The sequence below is a fragment of the Ixodes scapularis genome, unplaced genomic scaffold (genome assembly GCF_016920785.2).
Source record: "Ixodes scapularis isolate PalLabHiFi unplaced genomic scaffold, ASM1692078v2 PGA_scaffold3__209_contigs__length_174095766, whole genome shotgun sequence".
NCBI classification, from domain to species: domain Eukaryota; kingdom Metazoa; phylum Arthropoda; class Arachnida; order Ixodida; family Ixodidae; genus Ixodes; species Ixodes scapularis.
The window spans coordinates 139844370-139867961 of record NW_024609868.1 but is presented as its reverse complement, the minus strand read 5'-3'; the positions used below and the strand labels follow the sequence as shown (position 1 = coordinate 139867961).

At 46.2% G+C, this 23592-nt stretch overlaps 1 protein-coding gene across 1 annotated transcript in view; it reads right to left on the bottom strand.

The window, feature by feature from the left end:
* Positions 1 to 10614, bottom strand: part of LOC120849932 — a 34065-nt gene extending 23451 nt beyond the window's left edge. Inside the window, exons 1-2 of the mRNA XM_040222241.1 lie at positions 10303 to 10614; positions 8478 to 10073 (exon numbers count right to left, since the gene is read on the bottom strand). Coding sequence (XP_040078175.1) covers positions 8478 to 10073; positions 10303 to 10614 — 1908 coding nt within the window. The remainder of the gene's footprint in view (positions 1 to 8477; positions 10074 to 10302) is intronic.
* Between the last annotated feature and the right edge of the window lie 12978 nt (positions 10615 to 23592).

The window sequence follows — 23592 nt, the reverse complement described above, 5'->3', positions numbered from 1 at the left end:
ATCCTGTCATTGCTTGCCCATTCCCTTCTCCAGGGCCTGAGGTTGCTTGATTCATTTTCACAAGGCTCGCAAGTAGGAGGGTTGCTCCCACCACTTTAGGATGTCGAAATTATTTGAAGTATCCCACCGCTGCCACCATTTGTGACGTTGCTATCCGTCACAACACCTGAGTGTGTGTATGTTATAGAGGGTCGTTTCAAATTAGGAGACCTTGTGAATATGAACAAGTTTTACTTTGAGAATTAGAATAAAATTAAGAAATCGGGAAGAAAACGTAGGAAAAATACGAAAGTAAACTGGAATAAATGAAGAAGAAATACTATCTACACGAAGCAAGAGTAAATGTCATAGTCCGTAGATATCCACAGATCAACGTAGGTGACTCAGTCAGTGTTCGTCAGCATCACTCACAGTCAGCCGTCTTCCTTCTGTGTCTGCTCGTCGCGGGAGAAGAATGGAGGTCGACGTCGATCGGGACCCCTTCGCAAAGTCCCAGGGTCGATCACGGCGTTTGTTCAGGCTTCCGAAGGTCGGCTTCCACCGCCTGCCCAACCGGCCCTTTTTGTTCGGTCCTCCTCTTCTTTTTTCTTCCTCTTCTTCTTTCTTCTCTACCACCACCGTCGCACCATTCTCGCACACCACAACGTGACCTCGGGGGGTCACGTGACCTCAGAGGGGTCACGTGACCTCAGAGGGGTCACGTGACCTGGGGGGTCACCTTGGGGTCACGTGACCTTGAAATGACCTTGGGAGGGGTCACGTGACCTTGGGGTCACGTGACCTCGGGGGTCACGTGACCTTGGTCAGGAGACCACGTGACCTCGGGGGTCACGTGACCTCAGAGGGGTCACGTGGGCTTGGGGTCACGTGACCTTGAGATGACCTTAGGAGGGGTCACGTGACCTCGAGGGGTCACGTGACCTTGGGGGTCACGTGATCCCAAGATGACCCCACGTGACCCCCGAGGTCACGTGACCTTGGGGTCACGTGACCTTCAGGGGGTCACGTGACCTTGAGATGACCTTGGGAGGGGTCACGTGACCTGGAGGGGTCACGTGACCTTGGGGGTGACGTGACCTTGGGATGACCTTGGTTACGCCGACGGCGACGGCGACGCCGACGCCGCTCAAGCCGGGAACGGGCCCCTAAGAGCTGCGCTCTAAAAACATTCAAAACGTACGTTCACATTTGTTCTCAAACATTTTGAGCGTGTGGGTGGCTTTTTGTACGTAGAACAGGCATACTTGCAGACCAGAAAGAATATAGCAGTACGTATTGAAAATCGCACTATATTAAGTGTCCTTCAATTAATTTTGATCATGCATGCACATTTATCCAGTGTTACGTCGTTTTTCTTGCCGTCTCTCTTAGGTTTCCAGATGTCCTTTGTTCGTTTGACACGTACGTATATCCCCCATCCTGGAAAGCTCCGACATAGTGTTCGCGCTAACAGTGTGCGACAGTGCACATAAATACTTGTATTTATGTGCACTGTCGCACACTGTTAGCGCGTGTGTAGACGAGAGGGAGAGCACTAATCTATGATTCCAATAGGTTCGCGTTTACTCTTTTCTCTATAGTTCGACGTTCGAACATTCAAGAAATGTTGGAGATACCGAGTGTACTATATAAGGATATCAGCGTGACCTCGCCGATTCACTCTCACACTCTCGGGCTAGCCATCTGTCACACCTTAAACCAGCCACGCCGCCTAGATAAAAGGCCTCCGCACGAGTCATCACAGTCATATCGATCGAGGCGTGAGATTGGGCACGAGTGCTCTACCCAAGTTCGATTGGGGCTCGTGGCCATTCATTGCGCCAAAGGTCGGACTCGGGCCCAATAGACGAGTTAAGTCTGTTTCGCATGCAGCGACTGCTGTGAAAAAAATCGGTGCGACAGCCAACGATGCGAGTGCGATTGCAATGTTTGGTTTCACAAGCTCCAACAGCCGCGCCATTTCTGTCGGCGCGGCCGGCTGTTTGGACAGCGACGCGTTGGGCTTTGCCTAATATACAACGAATACGTCTTAATAAACACAAATGTTAACTGAAATGCCGGCCTGCACTGATTAGTCATTCAGTGTTTGTGCTTCATGCCACCTAAACAATAACAGTTCTTGAAGAAAACCTGCCTTGACTCCAAGTGTGTTGATGAAAGGTTGTTGTATATATCAGCAATGCTATCAGAAATATTAAGTGTTCATTATTTATTTTGTGAGTACTGTCAGCTGCTAGGCCAATACATGCAGTAGCTTTGTACAGCATCCCTAAGCGCTATACCACATTTGCTCCTAAGATTCTTCTTGGCGGACTTTTTGTATTGTTTTCTAAATTTTTAAAATTTACGATCACCGTTAAACACCGCGGAATAACCTACTTTATTCCCGCGCCCAATATTATATCTCCCAAATTTAGTAATGCTGAAAAATATGTTAATCGCCCGATTTGACGGGGCAAGCGCCCATCTTTGTAAATATATGAGTTTCAACTTTAGAAAAAATATTTAGAAAGAAAGGAAAGGAGAAGACAAACAGCTGACTGCCCGCGATGTTTTTGTGTAAACGTATGCATAGAATAGAGGGGCTCAAATAACTAAAACATCGTTGGTAGTCAGCTGTTTGTCCAACTCGTGTCTCTTCAAGGTATTTATTTGAAGTTCAAGCTGATATATTTACAAGTAGGTACCAACACGTTCAACTCTTAACCGTTATTCAAACGCCCATGTCTAGATCATGCCAGTTTCTAATGAAAGTGGGGTGGGCGCTTCCCCGGTATATTGCAGAAGTTTAATATTATTTAGCAGCTGGCGACTTGATGTCAGCTTCTCCGATCGACCTGCGGCCTTTTATTGTGTGGCAAAGACGCCACAAAAATTAAGTGAAATGGCTTGAATATTATGTTCCCACCCTGCACTACTTTTTGTGCGTGATATCAGGTAATCTTGGGTAAAAATACAAGATATTTCTTAGCAAAAGTTTTTGGTTTAACTCGCTATATTCAAAGTTTTTTTTAATAAGCTTGAAGTTGCATAAGCAAGTGCTCATCTTAAAGGGGTTATGACACGAAAATTAAACGGATAGATTATTCTTGAAATGGAATGCTCATAGGCTACTTAGTATATACACCAAGTTACGCAATTTTTAGAGCTCTGATAATTGCAATATTCAATTTACAAATTTTTATAATTTTCATCTGGCGACCAGGCAACACTGCTCAAGTTAGTCCCACCATGGTGTCAATAAACCACGTGACCATGAACACTCTCTCATTCTAGGCGCCCCATGATCGCCCAAGCTCTTTTCGTCGCGGTATGAACAATCCGCTCAAACAGCTCTGTAAACTGAAAGCTATTCTCGCTCTCGCCCCCTGGCCGGTTGACCTTCCACCCTGCATGCGCCTGCGAGATATTCCCGGACGACGGTGACCACGGCGAACTCGTCGTCGCTGGAGCTCGTCGCCAGCGGGTCGCAGTCAAAATGAACAGCTTCCAACATCTCTGGATAGCAATCACTCTCATCGCTGCTGCGATCAATGTCGAACACTTCGACAAGGCGATCGATGCCGTAGACGTAATCGTCACAGACCGGATGCTGGAAACGTGGAAGGTAAACGAGGAAGCTGAGAGTTGATATGCCAAGAAGAGCCGAGTCTGTGAGTGCGTGCAAGTAGACACCACGCTGGAGGCTGGCTACGTCATCAGCCTCCAGGTCCGCCTGGATCTGCCCCTCCGAGGGGCCCGCATATAAATCGATTTATCCACGAAATTATCGCGCCTTTTTTAAAACAAATTTAGCAGGATTATAGGAACATAGAATGGGTCCTAGCTGAATAGTTATGTAATATTTTATTTTTGGCGTGTCATAACCCCTTTAAGGTAAGTGGCACCTTTGGTTGTAAAGTAGCGTGCGACTTGTATGTATGTTTACAGCAAAATAAAAGAATCTATTCAAAAAGGTTCAATCATTTGCTTTGCTCATCCCTGTGGTGTGTTTGTTTCGTCCCTTCCTGTGTTCTCCGCAATGTTTTTCTTTAATATTGGTCCATCGACTAGTCCAATCATCAACACTAGTCAACAAAGGTATGCTCATATTCAATTTTATGCATTAACTGTGTGCTTGCAAATGAATCGCGAACATTGTTCATGTTATCCCTTGTAGTGTAACTCACACAGAAATTTGTTATCGAAAAAATGAAGGCGTAAACTAGCTGGTGTAGGTTAAAGAATGTGAATTTACCCGGGACAAATTTTCTCTGAAGGATGGCACGAATTCGAAGAAGTCTGAAACACTGCGGAAATTTGAGGGAGACAAAATAGATCGGCAGCCCTCAGAAAAGAAACGGGCAGACGCGAAGACGCTCTTTGCAACAATGGCTTACCACTCTACAAAAGGAATTCGTTCCAGGGTCTTACAGCCTTTTACTATACACTACTTTAGCATACCCAATGACAGAAAACGCAGAGATGTAACTTACTAAACTTTGAGAAATGTGATTGATAAAACAACAGAGAATGCCCATGAGCTTTCAACAGAGGAAATACAGAAACATCATACACAACGTCCAGTTTTCAAAAACAGACAGACACCAAACCTGTTACTAAAAAAATGCAGGTCAAGAAACTTCTTCCACTCGGAGTCAAAAGACAGAGAAGGCGTATTCAATACATTTCTGAGCTTTATCACTGCTCTTTATTCTTTCAGGATGTCATTGTGGTCATTCGCATGGCCAAAACTATTTCAGTAGAGTTTATAATGGCAAAGAGCTATGATATTTCATCAAGTGTCTTGACACAGCTAAATACCTGTTCTCATTTTTCTGCAACATGTGTACTAAATAATTCAGTCGTTATTGCTGAATGCCTTCGTAAACTTTGCAAGAAAGGAGGGACCCGTATTTGGGAGTGTGAAAATATTTGATGGAATAACTTTGTGCCTTTAAATGTCTTTACTGAAATAGTTCTGAAAAAAGAAAAGAAAACTTTATACGGAAATCATCAGCAACAATAATGATGGATGTTAGAATGTTAAACAAGCCACCCTTATGTTTTTACTCCACACGAGAATTATTACTTCTTTAGAATTTACTTTTTTTATATACACCTGTTCTTGGAGTCTTTAGGCTGTGTAATTTTTATTTGCATATCCTAGGTTATATGTTCAAGAGTATTCCCTGCTTTTTTATTACGTTTGCACAACGGTTAGTAGATTGCTTCTTTGTATCGTCTCTCCTTAAGAACGTTAGGGGTCATTTCTTGTTATTATAGCGCAACCTGAAACAACCAAGCGACAACCGAAAGATACCTTATGGTGACTGTGACTCGACGCGGGAAGCGGATCTATTACGCAGGCATGATATTAGGACAACAGTGCCATGACCGCCATTTTGCGACTTAGGCTGTTGTTTCTCCGTGTTTAGAAACACTCCGATGTGCCTAACCATTACGATGGGCAACCGCCTACCCATGCTTATTTTAGAGCGCAGCTCTTAGGGGCCCGTTTCCGGCTTGAGCGGCGTCGGCGTCGGCGTCGGCGTCGCCGTCGGCGTCGGCGTCGGCGTAACCGCGCGGTGCATTGTGGGTAAATTTTCCCGCTAAATCTAGCGGAAAAATTTCTCGCTAAATCTAGCGGAAAAAAACCCACTAAATCTAGCGAAAAATATTCCCCGCTAAATCTAGCGGAAACATTTCCCCGCTAGATTTAGCGGAAAAAATCCCCCCTAAATCTAGCGGAAAAATTCCCCCGCTAAATCTAGCGGAAAAATTTCCCCGCTAAATCTAGCGGAAAAATTTCCCCGCTAAATCTAGCGGGAAAAGCTCCTGCTAAATCTAGCGGAAAAATTTCCCCGCTAAATCTAGCGGAAAAATTTCCCCGCTAGATTTAGCGGAAAAATTTTCCCGCCATATTTAGCGGAAAAATTTCCCCGCTGTCTAGCGGGAAAATTTTCCTCACTAGATTTAGCGGGAAAAAATTCCCCGCTAAATCTAGCGGAAAAATTCCCCGCTAAATCTAACGGAAAAATTTCCCGCTAAATCTAGCGCTAAAATTTCCCTCTAAATCTAGCGGAAAAAATTCCCCGCTAAATCTAGCGGAAAAATTTCCCCGCTAGATTTAGCGGAAAAAATTCCCAGCTAAATCTAGCGGAAAAATTACCCCGCTAAATCTAGCGGGAAAAATTCTTCGCTAAACCTAGCGGAAAATTTTCCCCGCTAAATCTAGCGGAAAGCTTTCTCCGCTAAATCTAGCGGAAAACATTTCCCGCTAAATGTAGCGGAAACATTTTCCCGCTAAATCTAGCGGGAAAAATTCCGCTAAATCTAGCGGTAAAATTTCCCCGCCAAATCTAGCGGAAAAATTTCCCCGCTAAATTTGGCGGAAAAATTTCCCCGCTAAATCTAGCGGAAAAAATTCCCCGCTAAATCTAGCGGAAAAATTTCTCCGCTAGATACAGCGGAAAAAATTCCCCGCTAAATCTAGCGGAAAAATTTTTCTGGGGGTCACGTGACCCCCAAAGGTCACATGACCCCCCCCCCCCCCCCCCGAGGTCACGCGACAACTCCCCCCCCCCCCCGCCCCGAGAACACGTGACCCTCAGTACCCTTCCCTCCTCCTCCTCAAGAGCTGCGCTCCAATTCGGAGTTACAAGGAGTTGTAAACGGCTTTCATTTTTTTCTCTCCATTATTTAGGCCTGTGGTCTTTGTCCCATTCAAGTTATTTGATACAATGTCCAGTGAGGTGATTGCTCCTCCATTTGCGCCAGAACGCGCGAAAGGGCTTACTCTCCTACAGCCTGCTAGATTTAGTACAAAGTCAGAAACTTCGCGCCAACATTGCGCCAAAACTTGGTTTCACTCTATTAATACGGAAATTATAATGACTCGGGGCCCGCTACGCGTCGGGGTGATTGTGGTATAGCTTGTTCAAATCTTCAGACCTTTTGAATTTAGCCGAAAATAACGTAAGATCGTATTTGATCTTTCTGTCAGTGTCAAACACTGATAGTACTTGAAATTCTCGAAATTACCTGTTATGTTTGGCTGCTCGCGGGTGTAAGGTAGCTTTGCTGAGTGCGCTTCTCACCGCGCTCTTTGGTACTTCAGTGAAGGGCTACCGCGAAGGAAGCATCCCAATTTATTTATCTTGCCTCGCCGCAGCGCATCCGAGTGCTAAACACGAAGCACTCCCCCACAGCGGGACGTTAAAAACGCTAGCATCGAGCATATTCCAAAATACAACCTTTTTAGTTTTACAGGAATAGCTCTTATTTGCAGTAAACATTTCTGAATACAATTGCGGATATTATTTATGGTAGACTGCGGTATTCGAACGATATCTTTTCCAAATTCTAAACTTGGCAAGGGTAGGCGTAAGATAATTTATATAAACTGCTATATAGGTTTATATTTATGTGAGCTCCGTTTTTTAGTCCTAATAGGTCTTATCCGTTCAGCGAAGCACTCCCCCACAGCGGAACAATATAATAAATTAAGACTAAATTACATAAAGCAGTGAAGCAAGCTTGGGAATAATCTTAGCGACGTTGGCTGGATTGCTTTAGAGGGGAGATGAGACGATTTTTTTTTACTTTGCGCGAATACCCCTTAAAAAGAATTTCCTAATTATCGCCTTAAGATGATAATCGCTGACTATTATAGGAATTAGTTTTAATTGGCACAGAGAAAAAAAAAAGTGAGGAAAAAACAATTTTCACATTTTGTTTTAGCACTAAGTAGAAGAAAACGAAGACAAATTACAAAGTGTTGTGAGTCAGCGCTGTGTGTATGTTTTTGTTTCTGTAATTGAGTGAGTGCCTGCTATGGTGAGACGTTTATGCGCTTTGAAGTACAAATCATGAAAAACCAACTAGCCCAAGCTGCGGTGTTAAAAAATATTCCTCAGGTTAATGAAGTATGACACGCGCGTATGTTTTTACCATTGGCAATAGAAGTCGCATCAAAAAATGAAAGGAAAACGAGCAGGTTCATCCTCTCAACTTGCAGCCAGGGGAGGCGGCCGCGTGATCTGGAGCCAATTACATTCCACCAATGTTGATCATAGCCACGCGTTCGGGTTGGCAAAGCACAGGACACGCGCTGAGTTGTTGTTGTTGTTTATTGCCCAGAGGAAAGGCCCGCAGGCCTAAGTGGGAAAGGAATTAAAGGAAAGCGGGGAGGCTGGCGGTATGGACGAAGTCTAGAAGGCTTCGAGCGCAGGCGTTGTTGGTCGTCCAGTTCTTGTAGGCCTCCGGATCGTCCCACCGTATCCCCGAATGGAGGACGTAGTGCTCCCGATCCGCCCGTATCCCCGGGCAGGTCCAGATGAGATGGCGAACATCCACCTGGTCCGCCGGAGCGGGGCAGTGGGGGCAGGCGGGAGGGATGCGGCTGTGGTCCCCTCGCCAGGATGAGAGGTCTGCCGGTGTGATAGCGCATCCAGTGGGAATGCGCCGGAGCAACACCTCCTGGAGCCGGGACAGACCTTGGGAACCCGGGCGGTGCACGGTGGTATGAGAGCTCGCGTGCTTGCCCGGATCCTGGTCTTAGTGGCCAGAAGTGTCGCCACGATGTCCATGGGGAGGGTGTGGCTCTGCAGGTCCTCTGATTGGGCTGCCCGTTTGGCCGCCTCATGAGCCGCTATGTTGCACACTGCAGGGCCGTGGCCCTGCACCCAGTCGATGACGACCATTCCCGCGAAATGGTGTCGTAAACGATGGATCTTTTGAACAATGTTCATGGCTTGTTTGGTCTGTTTCAGGTGTCTAATGGCCTGAGCGGAGGCAGTGAAGATGGTCACTTGATCAATGGAGTGATCTTTGGAGGCTGCGAGAAGGGCTTCATAGATGGCTTGTAGCTCAAGCAGCAAAGGAGATGCGTCCGATGTAGCAAACTTCTTCTGGTCGTCAAGGTGGGGATGAGTGCGACTGACGAATCCAGTAGCTCCTCCGTTTTGCGTGCATGCAGCGTCCGTGTACAGGATACAGTGAACCGGAGAAGAAGGGTTTGGATTATGGGCCTTGGGATTTTGACGTGTTTTACGGCGGGAGGTCTTATTGGTGGTACGGCAGGAGAAACTCCAGGGGGGAAGCTGCTGTATCTTCTCAATGTATGACGTTTCCTTGTGACATTCTGAAGCGTACAGTTGATGTTTGGCAACCCGGGCTTGTGTGCGTTGATCACATAATTGTCGTAGTGTATTCAGGTGAGCATGCTCCTGTAACAGCTTATTAGGCGTATGCATCGGGAGGCCGGTAATGCTGCGCATCGCTGCCCGGTTGACAGTATCCAGCGAGTTCCATTGCGTCTCTGTCAGGTCCTGAAATTGTGCTTGGTAGATTATCCTAGGCTGTAAAATGGCCTTCACGAGGCACGTGGCAATCGCAGAACAAGCACCTCCACGTCTCTGGGAGATGCGGTTGATAAGGTGGAGCATAGAGTGGGCTGATTTCTTTATGGATAAGGGCCACTCTTTGGTACTGCCGGTCTTGTGGATTTGGAGGCCGAGAATTCTCGTAGTTTCAACTTTGGGGAGTGTTTGTTGAGCCACCTTCAGATCGAGGTCGTCTGTTCTTAGCTTCTTGCGGGCAGCATTATTGCAGACGCGCATGTAGCAAGATTTAGATGGGGACAATTCCAGGCCAATGGCTTGGGTGTTCAGCCCTCGTTGAAGTATATCTTGATGTTGAGTGTGGTCCAGATGGGTGGCCCAGAGCGTCACATCGTCAGCGTAGATTAGGAACGTGAGGTGTTTGTGTTGTGCCAATTTCCATGCGAGTTGGATGAATGCAATATTAAAGAGAATGGGCGCGAGGGTAGAGCCTTGGGGCACCCCACAGTTAGCGGTAAAGGGAACAGAATTTTCCCCTGCCACTCGCACCGAGAAGGTGCGGTTGGTCAAGAAGTTGTGGATGGCCCTTATAATCCCATGTGGGAACTGTAAGTTGACCATAGCATCTAAGATGGCGGCATGATGAATATTATCGCACGCCTTCGAGATGTCGGTTGCCACAATGCTGCGGATCCATTGGATGCGTCCCGGCACCTTTGTGATGTCTTGGGCCAGTCGATGTAGGCCGTCCTATGCACCCACCAGCTGTCGGAAGCCAATTTGAGATTCATGGTAGAGTCCTTTCGTTTCAAGCCACCAGTTGATGCGTGAGGCTAGGATCCACTCGTTTATTTTACATATGGTAGGCGTGAGCAATATGGCGTAAAGCTGTGAGGTCTTTAGCTGCTTTCCCGGATTTAGGGATCGGAACAATGATAGCATGCTTCCACTCCTGTGGGATTTCCCCATCCGTCCATACTTCATTTAGGACCCCTAAGAGGTTGTCCACCGCCGGCCCCTCAAGATTCTTGAACACTTCATAAGTGATACCATCATGTCCCGGGGCGGATTTCTTCTTAGTTGCCTCGATTCCAGCGATGAGCTCGGCCTTGGTAATTGGTGATGTTATGCCGCAGTCATCCACAGCGTAGGAAGCCGAGCATGTGGTTGTGGGGCTATTATGTTGTGGGAAAAAGGCCATGGCCGCATGCCTGGCGAAATCCTCGTTGGTTAATCCCATGGCCAGTTGTATGTTGCACGGCCGAGGAGTGGCAGCCTTGTTGGTTTCCATGGCATGATATGTGCGACAGAGTTTCTTAGAGGAAGTGGAAGAGCCAAAGGATTCACACCAGTCTCTCCATCGTTGTCCGCTCAGTTGCGTCTCATACTTTTTTGCTTCAGCAGCTAAGCGATTCACCTCCCACTGAAGCTGCTCGTTTGAGGGAGTGAGCGGGCTTGGAGTTCCGCCTGCTTACGTTGGTCCCACAGACGAATGAGGTGAAGATCCGGATTCGGCTGATCTTGATTCACTGTTTGTTCGGTGGTATGCTTATGCACAACTTGTTTGAGTTCCAACATAATGGAGTCCGCCGTGGCGCCTTCTAAGGTGGTAGAGGTTCGAAGCTCCGTCCAGTTAATCACTTTAGTCATACGGCGCTGTTTCTTGACTAGATGACGGGATAGGTGAATGTGAATAGGCCTTCAGGGATCGGAACACTGCCCCAACAGTGCGGTTCCGCTGTCCATCTGGGAAGGCCATGCCCCTGCCACCATGTAAGATCCGGTGTATTAGGAGCCGTGAGCGGACGAGTGGAGACGTGGGCCTCGTTCAGCAGGACGTAAGATGAGTCCCTGAAGCGGCTGTACACCTGTCGGCTTCGACCAGAGTCGGTGGCGTAACCCCAGCTTGTGTGCAGGGCATTGAAGTCGCCACCCACCAGAACTGGCACATGTAGGTATCGCCGACAGAGATGCTGGATCCAGCCGAAGTTAAGCCGTGCACTCCCGGGTTTTCCGTACACTGACACCAAGATCACCTTAGTTTGCTTGCGTCGGACAAGGACGGCTACCACCTCCTGTCGTTTTGTGCACCACTGTGACGTATCAATCTGCTCTTGCGGAATATCAGTACGGACGTAAATCGCCGCCTTGCCAGGAGCAGTGTCGTCTATTCCAAAGCGCCTGTAAATAATGGAGGGACAGTGATACCCCGTGAATTGATAGAGGTTGGGCAGACCGTGTGTTTCTTGGAGGAGGAATGCCCAGGGCTTGATGATGCCATACTGCATACGAAAGAGAAGCTCGTTGCGCCGGGCAGCGAGGCCTCTGCAGTTCCACTGCAGCACGGTACCTATGGCGATTTTACTCTACAAAGTCGTGGGGAGCCTTTCAGGTGTTGGTATATGGCCATGAGAAGCTGGAGGGTTGTCATTTGGACATCCTGAGTGTCGTCGTCAGCACTGAAGTCGTGTTCCTGGCTCTCCCGAGGTCGAGCTGGGGCTATCCGTAGTTGTTGTCGCCTGGCCTGTAGTTGTTGTATGAGCTCCTGACTTCTGGCGATGTCCCGTGTAAGGCGCTCAATTTGTTGATCAATCTCCGTAGCCGAGGTTTCCTGAGCGGGGGCTCTCTGCATCCGGCGTTGTGACTGCCGTTTGGATTTCACGGTCGCATTTGCGTAGGACAGCGTTGGGAAGTCCCCCCCTTCGTCGGCATCTCCCGGATCAACATCCACTAAGGGCAGGAACCTATTCTTCGTCGGCAACTGCCTATCCAGCAGCCGGTTTCGTTGGCGGGAGCGCAGTGTCGCCTGTCGCTTGCGGGGGCAGTTGGGAGACGTGATATGATGGTCATCTGTTTTACATAGACCACATTGATACCGGGGTTGACCGTCCTGTGTGACTAGGTCTGTGTTGGGTTTGGCCTGTGGGCAGTAAGTCTGCATATGCCCTAATTGGCAGCACTTGTAGCATACGATCGCCTTCGGCTGATAGGGCCGGGGGAGGAAAATACCCCCACAGTAGTAAACAATGTCCGGAATGTCCTGGAGGCCCTGTAGCATGAGCAGGTACGTGTCTCGCTTGCCCAGACGGCGCGCAGCTATGACTTTGTGGGACGAGCAGTGAAGATCCGATAGGATGTTCTCACTTGGGTCTTCTGTGTGTACGATAGACCACACATCTTGTAATATCAGGGCCCGATGCCAGATATGCTTGTACCGGGAGCTGCTTTTGCTCGGACAGTGGCAGCGCCGAGAGTTGGCACATCCACACAGCGTCCTCCAGCGTTGCGACATGCAGCGTGATGGAGTTCGACGGTCGGTGCACTTCGTAGCCCCGATATCCCGTTGTTTGTAAGCCTTGATTAGTAACCGTTTGCAGCACCTTACCCGGCACCTGTGTCATGTCGAACGGCTCTCGTGGCCGGACGTTGACTCGGTAGGATAAGGCCGGCGACGGTGTGCGGTAGACTTGCAGCGGCGGCGAGTGTCGCTGTGCTGGGGACCCGGCGCCCGTCGGCGCGGCAGAACCATTTGGCGTTAACGTAGAGCCGGCTGCAGCTGACTCATCCGCATCAGCTTGCGATACCTCCATGGCGGGATAGATGGCGTCGTTGGCGCTAAAGTTCCCGGCGGTGCCGGGTCCTGCCGCCGCAACGTTCACATCGGCCACGCTAGGCCTACTCTCCAGACCGGATTCAGAACCCTCCTCGGAGGTAGAAAAGGCCGATCCGCCGGAGCACGACTTGAGCTTACGTGAGTCCGGAGGGTCTTTACCGTTCTTCATGACGTCTTCGGTGTCGTAAGGGTGACTACGCCGGAGTTTTCGATCCAAAAACACAGAGCTCGACGTAGATGCGGCTTCCTTCATGGGCGATTGCAGCGCCTCACGCGCTGAGTTCCAAACATTGTTATGGTTCGGCCATTGCCGTCATTTCAGCGAGTGGACACGATTCACTATCCGAATCTTACTCGAGCTGTCGATAATCGCGAGCCCAAATAGAGTGTTCACCCAATGCTCGGGTCCAATCTATTAGCTGCATCCAAATATCACCACTGTGGGGTTACTGCGACAGTTACGTCATAAAGTTTTGCGAAGGGGAGATTGAAAGAAAACGCTTGCATTTGTCTTTAAAATTATACTGCAAAAAATATTTTTTTATCGGTGGCGTTGCGTGTGAATACGCTTGGGTCCCACTATAGTGCCAGTAAGCTCAATTAAAGCACAAAAAATATTGAGGCGATTATTGTTGCACAGCCCCGTTAAGGCATACTTAGGGTTCGCATATATTGATCTTCGTTGTCCTGAATCTCAAAATACAAAATGTCATTGAGTTCCATAACTTAAACCCAAAGGTTTTAATATGTATTTTTAGCCTTAATTAATAATTTTAGTTTTTTTTAGAACCCTCAGAACTTGAATAAAACATATATTCGTTTTCCCAACATTATGCTACCATTATTTCAGTGGGATATACAATTTTCTTTACATTTCATTTTATATCTAAAATGACCATTCACGGCAGTTCATACTCTACTTCATCGATCATTATATTATTGCCAGGCCTAGTGCTTCTGTATGCAACTAAACAGCCATATATTCTGTGTTTGAGGGAATTTATTTATATATTTATTGTACTTTTCCGGTGCCCCTATACAGCCCGTAGGCCTACATAAGGGTGCACCGTTGACACTTACATGCAGTTTTGCATAAAAAGCATGCACGCAAACGCATGCATAATTTGAAGAAACAAAAACGTGAAATATAAATGTAAATGAGAAAAAGTGCATAAAGTTGAAAACAACACTGTTTGTTAAAAAGACTGATACAAGAGAGCGTCACTTTATAAAAGCACTAGCAGAGACCGCATACTAAAACTTTCTAGCAAAAAGATGTCGACTTCGGGCGTGTTTGCGACATTTGACATGTTAAAATTATACTGGATACGCTCAATGGGTCTTAAGCTTTTTGGCTCAGATGAACCGAAAACACGATGGGAGCGAAGAGACCTGCCAGGTACAGCAATGAATACGGATGAGGTTAGCTTGGCGCAATCTATGAAACCGTGAAGACATTTGTGCAAAAATAAAAAGTCTCGTGCCTGCATCCTTTCGGAGAGGCAATGCAGGTTTAAAATCTTCAACAATCGCTCATGGCTGAAATAAATTCGCCTGTTAAAATAACGATCGTAAAGTAGTCGAACAAACTTCTTCTGTACATTTTCAAGTTCATTCGAGTTTGTCTGGTTTAAACGATTCCAAACAACGCTGGAGAAATCCAGTCTAGACAGGATGAGGGATCGGTACAAATGCAAAAAGCAAGAATATCCCCTAAAGTTTCGAATCATTCTGGTAATCGCGCCCAAAGTACGGTAACATGTATTGCTCAAGTATGCCACATGATCAGAGAATTTAAGTTCACTCTCCAAGAAAACTCCTAGATCACGTACAACTGAAACGCGCTCAATCGAGCACTTGTTCAAAGTGTAGTCAAAGGTGTTAAAGAAATATTTCCTCGAAAAAAATACGACTTTTGTTTTAGCCGGGTTGAGAACCAACTTGTTGTCCTTGCACCAGTCTGCCAATGCTGTAATATCTTACTGTAGTTTATCGCACTCAGAAATGTCAACAATAGCTCGAAAAAGCTTAACGTCATCGGCGAATTGTGACATTTCCGAGTGATTTATGCATGAGCAAATATCGTTCAGGAAGATGTTGAAAAGCAGAGGCGATATGCTAGAACCCTGCGGGACTCCCGATCTGGAGAGGTACGCGGTTGATTGTGTACCACCGTATGAAACAGAATTCCATCTGTCATGCAGATAGCTCTGAATCCATTCGCAAAGTGGTAGGGAGATACCATAGGACGCAAAATTCTTAAATAGCAGTGAATGGCTCACTAGGTCAAATGCTTTTTTAAAATCAAAGTAAATTGCGTCGACCTGCTGCTTCGACCCTAGTTTGGCACCCGAAAATTCCGTAAACGCGATTAAGTTTGTTGCCACAGAACGATTTGGCATAAAACCATGTTGTTGCACGTTTATACGTCTGGAAAAAATATGCATAATATGACAATGCATGACCTTTTCGAACACCTTGGCAAACGAACAGATCAGTGAAATTGGACGATAAAAACTGACAGTTAGTGCCGACCCATCTTTGAATATTGGCACAACTAGAGAGAACTTCCATGCAGTTGGAAAAAGCCTAACATTCAACGACCGATTAAATATAAAAGTTAAAATCGGAGCTAACACGTCACCGCACCCTTTCACTATAAACAAAGAAATTCCGTCGGCTGCAGCCGATTTCTTAGGTGGTAACGCCCGAATCGCCGCAAAAACGTCGTCAATGCTGAGCTTGGGAATTCATAAGTATACGTTTTCCTGGTCTGGCAGTGTGCAAGTTTGAGACGTACTTCCCGTGGAATCAAAAACAGCAGAAAAGAAATCTTCAAACGCTTGACAGACGTCGCTCGGACTGCTGATATGTTCCGAACCGTTAGATAGTGCTATCTTCTATGCCGTTTTTTTTTTATTCGAAAAGTTCCTGGTATATTTCCAAAGACTTTGCGGATTTTGTTTTAGGCTTGATTCAACACTTTGAGTGTGGCTTCGGTGGTCACGACGATAAAGACGCTTGGCTAAAGCTCGCTCCGATTTGAACTTTTCGTACCAGAACAGATTATTAGTCTGCTTGTAATGTCTGTGATAACGTAGCTTTTTCCTCATTGTACGTTTCAATTCGTGGGAAAACCAGGAAGGGTAGTGATTTGTGACACCATGTACGCAAGCCGGAATGAACATCTTCATAGCTGTTGTCACTAGGTCTGTAAGCATTAGTGCTTGTTTATCTACGTCATTTTTACCTGATGAAATGACTGACTAATCCGAGTTCGCAAGGAACTCGTAAAGCCACAGGTAATTCCCCTTTGCATAAGAAAAAGCAGTCGCTTGCGGACATGCTGTACCTTAGTTATCAGCTATACTCAAATCTACTTCAAACGGGACATGCCAGGTGTCGATCGGGACAAGTGGGGCGCTAGCTTGTTGTAGTATACAGTCGTTATCATTTGTAAGGAACAAATCCGACACGTTGCCTTTGTAGTTGACAAGAACAATTTTTGGTATAGTTCAAGGTAGTTCGCGAGCTGAGATAAATCATTCGCTTTCCTTCGCACCTCTGAGTTGGACGAGTTTACGATATCAGTGTCCCCATTCACACCAGGCAGGTTAAAATCGCCCGTAATAAAAACACGGTATTTTGTGAAGTCTATCATGCTCAAAGCGTGATTAATACAAGAACTATAGGTGGAAAAGTCGCATTGCGGAGGGAAATAGTAATTCCCCAGAAGAAAAGTCGGTTGTCCGTGAAGATTAATTTCGATCCACACTGATTCCTTGTAAATTTCCATATCAGGTCTGCGATATGATCCTAAATTGCTTCGGATTGCTACCAGCGCACCGCCCCCGTGATTTTAATGCACAATTTGTAATCTCTGTCCCCACGATAGACTGAAAACTGGGACGGAAAATACTCGGTACTAGGAATATCCTCCGGCAACCATGTCAGTTATACAATATATGTCATATTCAGAAGCGATACAATTTTCCATGAACTTCGCAGCCTTTCCACGTATGCTACGTGTATTCTGGTAATACAAAGATAGTTTGCGTGCATTATTCATCGCCGTTCCTGGGTTGGTTGCTCGTTTGGTCAAAACGCAGGCTGTCCTTTAGCGGACCGTAAAATGGACGGAATAGACAACCCTCAGGCCACAGTTCAGCGTCGCTGATGACGTCCAACTTGTCATCGTCTACAGCAATGTGGAAGGATGAATAAGTGTCAAACTTACTTCGCAGCCTGGTGCACACAAAGCAGGTGAACTCGGTAACTGACGCTAACAGTTCACAACCATTTTAAGATGATGTATCCGGGTGAAGGCGTGTTACAAACAGAGACTTCCGCGCGCGACGAGCACTTGAGATGCTCGATGACTTGCATTTGCCGGCTCTCATGGTGCTCTTCTTCCGTGTAACCTCTTGGAATCCATCGTTGGCTTCATCTGTCGTAGCATCGTTGATGTCGCTCTGTCGGCCCTTCTTGTTGTGGGATGTAGTACTGGCACTGGGGATTCAAAGCTGTCATCGTACCGCTTCCTTGCGCCACGGTGCGTTGCGCAGTGCTGGCCAACTTGCCCGGTTCTGCCGATTTTCGCAGAGCGCCGGCGAACGTAGCCTCTTGTTTCTCAGGTGGGGTCACGGTGGGAGGATTTTCGAGCACAGCACGAAGTTGGTTCACGGCGTCCAACATCTCGCTCGCCTTGGCTGGTAGCTCTCCATTTTGATCTCAGAGCGCAGCAATCACTTGCCGCTGAGACGACACCACCGCTGACAGCTTGTCTACTCTTGCGAGCAGCAATTCCACGAGGCCGAGAAGCTTGTTCTCGGTATCCGCGTTGTAAGCCACCGCTGGTACCGCTGGTTCCTTGGCGCCAACTTCTTTCGTAGAAGGGGGCGTGTCGCTTATCGAATTTCGCCACCGAGTGCAAGTTTTGCATTTATATTTGCTTCGTCCGCTTGCCATCAGCATATCGTAATCTTCCGCGGTTACGTTGATACATTTACAATGAAATCGTTGGCCGCCGTCGCGGCAGCACTCGAGATACTGCTGCCTGCCGAAGATTTTCTCGGAGCAGTCGGCACACACGTCCTCCGCATTCGCCATCTTGGCGAAACCCTCCATTGCACGGAACTGAGAGGGAAAAGTATGCACGTTTTGTAGCTGGACAGGCCGACCCACGGATCTTAATATATAATATCCATAGTGATATGAATAAAAATAAAGTGTATGTTTGCGCACCTCGACTACATTTTGGTGTGTAATAATTAACTTTTGGCTGCTTCAAAAGGTGCTACAAAATGACTATGGCGAATCGCATCATTGGATGTCTGAATAAGCAAACAAAATGGTAACTATGAACAGGCGAAGAAGCAGTACATTTGAAGGAACGGCGTGCAGCTCTCAACCATGATCAGGCTGCATCTCCCGTTGCAAGTTCACTTTCTCCTGTCAGGGCACTGCCAATGGTGTCTTTCAGTGGTTTGGTCATTTCAGCATCTATTATCTATGACAGTGCAGTCGAAGGCAGAAAGGTCCGGGAACAATTTCTCTTGTGAAATGGTTATACGCTGAAGCGTACTTGTGAAAATAGTTACTTCGAGTCTATTTTATACTTGCGGGGGAAGGACAAATTCCTACCGCAACAAGGTAAACAAGGAGACAAAAACAACTATCGGATGCTTACCGTAAAGATTCTCAATGTTCTCCACCTCGAGCAACACGAGACTCATGTCTCACATTTTTTTCACGGCGTGAGTACTCTTTATTTTTTTCTTGACCTGTAAGGCTTTTTGTACGGCATGCAAAAGCAATGTAGTTAAAGGGTCGATGCAACAATTTTGTTTGCACTTTCAGTAAATACGGCTTACGATTATTCGTTGAAATTTGTATCCTTTGAAACACACAATAGTTGTTTCTGTCACACAGAAGCAGTGGCAGATATAAAGTAATCAAATCAGCAGCATTCTCCCCCAACTTGCAACCATTACAAGCGTACACTCAATCTGAAGTCAATTATATGCCGCTAATTTTTATTACAGCCACCAGTTGGGGTCGGCAAAGTACAGGAAATGCTCTGACTTCCGCACATTGTTGAGGTTTGACTACTGTCGTCACCGCAGCGATTGGCTACGAGCCAGTACCCGAATGCACATCAAGGCATTGCTTCTCACGAGCTGAAATCGAGGGCTTAGGTAGTGCTCGTGTCCGCGGTATGAACTGCATTTAAACATTATTACTCCAGAGATCGTAAAGCTAGTTGAGGAAATCCTCGAAATTGCATTACTCACAATGCCATCAATGCAATCCCCATGACTTCGTCGTCAATTTTTGCGAAGGAGAAACTGAAAGAAAACGTCTGCTTTTATCCTCGAAATTACGCAGCGACCAGGGTGCTTCTTCCTCAGTGCGTTGCAAGGAAGTATACTTGGGTCCTATTCTTGCCAGAAAACCTCTGTAGGATGAGAAACACTCTTACCCAATATTGTTGCACAGACTCTTTAAAAGACCCGTCTTTGAAATTCAGCTGTGCCCCAGTCTGAGGCTCATTCTCCATGTAGAATTGCCTCTCGTGTCAAACTTCAAGACAATGTCAAATTTTATAAGTATAAGTAAAAGCAATTCACAAAAGAAAGTGACTGTTTGTTTTTTCTTTTGTTTAGAAGAAACTATTGTATTTTGCCATTTATTTGTGGACACTGTTACGACTAAAGCTCTGACTGACTACTGCTGAAAGTTATTTTGCTTGGGACTTCTAAAGCCTGTCACTTTCATGTATTTTTTTTCTTCGACACTATTGTTTGGCTTAGCCACACATTTTTTGGCTCACCACAGTCTTGCGAAGGAACTTATAATTTGACAAACTTATTGTTATTAACGGAACAACGGCAGTGCAGTATACAACAGCAAATTATAGAGGACTAGTTGTCCGGGATGACGCAAATTTTTCTATGAACACCATGAAATAATGAAAAACATTCCGCAGTCGATCCCTCAAGGTTCAGTGTCAAATTTCTGCAGGTATCGTGTTTTTCTATAGCGGCCTCAACTGCATGAGTGGGCTGGTGCACATCATTTTTGTATGCTTGCAACAAAAGTCACCAAACGAAGCTTTACACTTCTGGTCTCAAATGTCATCTATTTGTTGCCTAAAACCTGTCCCTTGCATTCGAAATGTATGTTCTTGGTGTCAAGAGGGCTGGAGATGTTGCTTAATACTTTATTACTATTTTTTTTAATTCGAAGGAAACATTATTTTTGCCTGCAACCCACGCAAGTTGTAGCTGTTTTGTGTCGGTCAAATATTTTTGTTCAGGTGCTATAGTATTAAAAATTCCGAGGTTCTTAAATGGCTGCATGAGTTCAGTATTACAACAGTTCATTTCGCTCTAACTCGCGTCTCGCAAGCGCGTTTCAGCTTTACGATCACATACTTTTTTCTTGGAGCAATATGAGAGTGTCTTGAAATGCAGCTATTCTATTGGTTCCAGCTTTATTAGTTAAAATGTACTCACGATAATTCAAACAGGAATATTTCATACTTCCGGTTAATTCAAACGAATTTCAGAAATCTGGTTGTCCCGCTATGTTTTAACGTATTCATAAGCTGCATATAATGTAAACAGCGTTTTCGCCTAATTCATACTGTTCGTTCACCCCAGAGGGTTAGCCCCGCTGAATGTGCTTCCTGCCGAGCACCTTTGTTCTGCGGGTAAGCATTATTCACGAAGCTCCCGGCCAGTGTTGCCGATTTAGCGGTTTTCCCGCTAAACTTAGCGGTTTTTGGTTTTGTTTAGCGGGATAAATTATTGTTTTGCGGGCGGCGGGATTTTTAGCCGGTTTTATGTAAGCTTGGCAGTTTTTTAGAGATATAGAAGTTTTATATCGATTTACTGTCGACTAAGCACCTTTCATATTCATTACATAGAGTAAGTCTTCTTCGCTTACTCTCAGTAATGTTCTGGTTTGTGAGAGTAACGCCTGCGACGTCATCAAAACATTAAGGCGTCGAATATCGGAACATGCCTCCCTCTTTTGTGCGCGCACGTTTGAACAGACTGAATGTTCCAATTTTTTTTTGGCGTTCTTGTCAGTTTCGTGAAATGGGCGCGGTGAAGTACGTTCAAAAGCTTAGAAAAGACTGGCTATAAGACCCCAAACTTAAAGACTGGCTACTGGAGGTTCCTGGTGATAGCAGACGAGACAGGTGCCGCTATTTCAAAACGGAACTATCTGCGAAGAATGTAGATTTGGTCGCGCACGCTGCAACGAAGAAGCATATTTCGGCCGCTGCACGTTTCTCCTCTGGTAGCAGACGACTCTACGAGTTGAACGGGTCTGGCTAGTCACGCACTGCTGAAGGGTCCCTTGCCATGTTCGTACGCGCTCACTCTGCAATTTTGGCTTCGGATCACCTCGGTGAACTGTGGCGTGGCGTGACAGATTTCTAGTCAAAAAAAAGAAAAAAGGAAAGCTTCCTTTCAGATGGCATTGACATGATCTATACCTTTGTCAAGAATTAAAGCAACAAAAAATGTTTAAAAAGTCTTTCGCGCTGTGTTTTGAATTTAGCGGTTTTTTAGCGGTTTTCGAGATTCCGACTGCGGGTTTTCAATTTTTGAGTTGGCAACACTGCTCCCGGCCATTGCGTTTCCGCACGACGCAGGGAGCTGGGTGAGAAGCGTTCTCGATGGCACTAAACCACCGCGATTTTGCAAGCAGAACTGTCCTGACAATCGACTTCCATTATTTGTGCTTGTCATTTATTTTTTTCATGGGATTAAAATTGACATTAAAGAAAAACTATTTGCATGCAGCAAGCAGATTCATAAATTCCCTCAACAGGAATGCGTAGCTGAGCGTCTCTTTTGTTTAATTTTATGTCAAATCTATCATTATATTCCACCTCAACGCAGGCAATTGACTTTCCTAGATCACGGCTCATACATATAGTTATATTAAAACTGAGCGAGCTTAGTAGTGGAGAAGTGGAAAGTTGGGAAGCACCTTCATGAGTTCTGCTGAATTTTCGTTTAAGCGTGATAGAACGGCAGTAAAAGGCTTGGAGAAAGTATTCGATAATCGATTAGAAAATATTCGGCCCAGACCACTTTTCGCTTCGAACTTCAGAAATGTTGTGTGTGTGAACCTGCTTACAAATCAGCCTGTGCGGAGAAGAGTGTATAAAATCTGCCTGGTATGCGTAGCTATTCTAGTGTTGTACGAAACGGCGTTCCAAGGAACGGCGTTCCTGGAACGCGTTCCTAATAGAAGGAACGGAAGAACGCCGTCATTTCAACTTGCGTCGGTGGAACTGGAACGGGAACTCGTTACATGTTTGAAGGAACGTTATAAGGAACGGCGTTCCTTTTTTTTCGTCGTCCATTGGGGTAATTTTTTGTTGTTTCGAAGAGGAAAACGTTTAGGAGGAAGTTATGTGCATATTATTGAGACATCACTGTACAGCACCTGCCTGAGTAGGCCGGAATAACACCGGGGCACACTGGACTGTAATCACTCCAAGTTACACCAAAATGGGTCAAGTCAGACTGGATCACGCCAGGAAACTACAGCACACCAGAACCCGCGTCTGAGTTTCCGCTCTGATGTAAACGTAAAAAACAAAACCAACAGAAACCGCACACGACAGGACAGGACAGCACATCGGAACCCGCGTCTGAATTTCCGCTTAGACGTAAATGTCAGCAAACCCTAGCCACCTGTCTGGTTGGTTTTTAGAGCGCAGCTCTTAGGCAACCGTTTCCGTGTTTCGCGGCATCGTCATCGCCGTCGGCAGAACCACGATAAATTTAGCGGCAAAATTGATGTCACGTGACCTTAAAACCAATTCAGTTTTCTCGGTAAATGTTATGGCAAAAAAGACGTCACATGACAAGGTGTCACGTCACCTATGAAGACGTTCAGTTTCACCGCTAGATTTATCGAAAAAAATTACGTCACGGGACCTCAACAGCAATTCAATTCCCCGCTAAATTTAGCGGGGAAATGAATTGCTGTTGAGATCAGGTGGCATCAATTTTTCGGCTAAATTTAGCGCGGACACTGTGGGTGAAGGGGAGGGTATGAAGGAGGAGGAGAGACGGTACGGAGGAGGAGGATGGGAGGGCACGAAGGAGGAAGAGGAGAGGGCACGGAGGAGGAGGAAGAAATGTGGAGTAGGATAAAGGAAGAGGAGGAAGTGAGAGGAGGAGGAAAGAAGGTGAGGATGAGGAGCAGAGGAGGAGCAAAGAAGAAAAGGGTACAAAGTAGGAGGAGGGGCTTGCCGTCCCCTCCGTACCCTCCCCTCGACCTCCTTAGGGGCTGCGCTCTTATTTTGCGTTACAGAGATTTGTAGATATCTTTCACTGAAGAGCGCTTCTCAAAGGCGCCCATTTACGGGTTGAGCGGAGTCGCCGTTGGCGTCGCCGTAACCGCGCGTTGCATTATGGAATGTTTGCTTGCTAAAGTTCGTGACAAGTCGTTGGTCATCCAAGTCACACACTAAGTACAATAAATAAACAAAAAAATATTATATTAATTTTTGTCTCTTCTAGAAAGCTGCAACAGCGTGGACTGAAAACGAAGTGGCACAGCCACCTAACTTTCCGTAAAATTCCCCTCCTCTATATATAGTTTTTCCTCCCCAGTTCAATT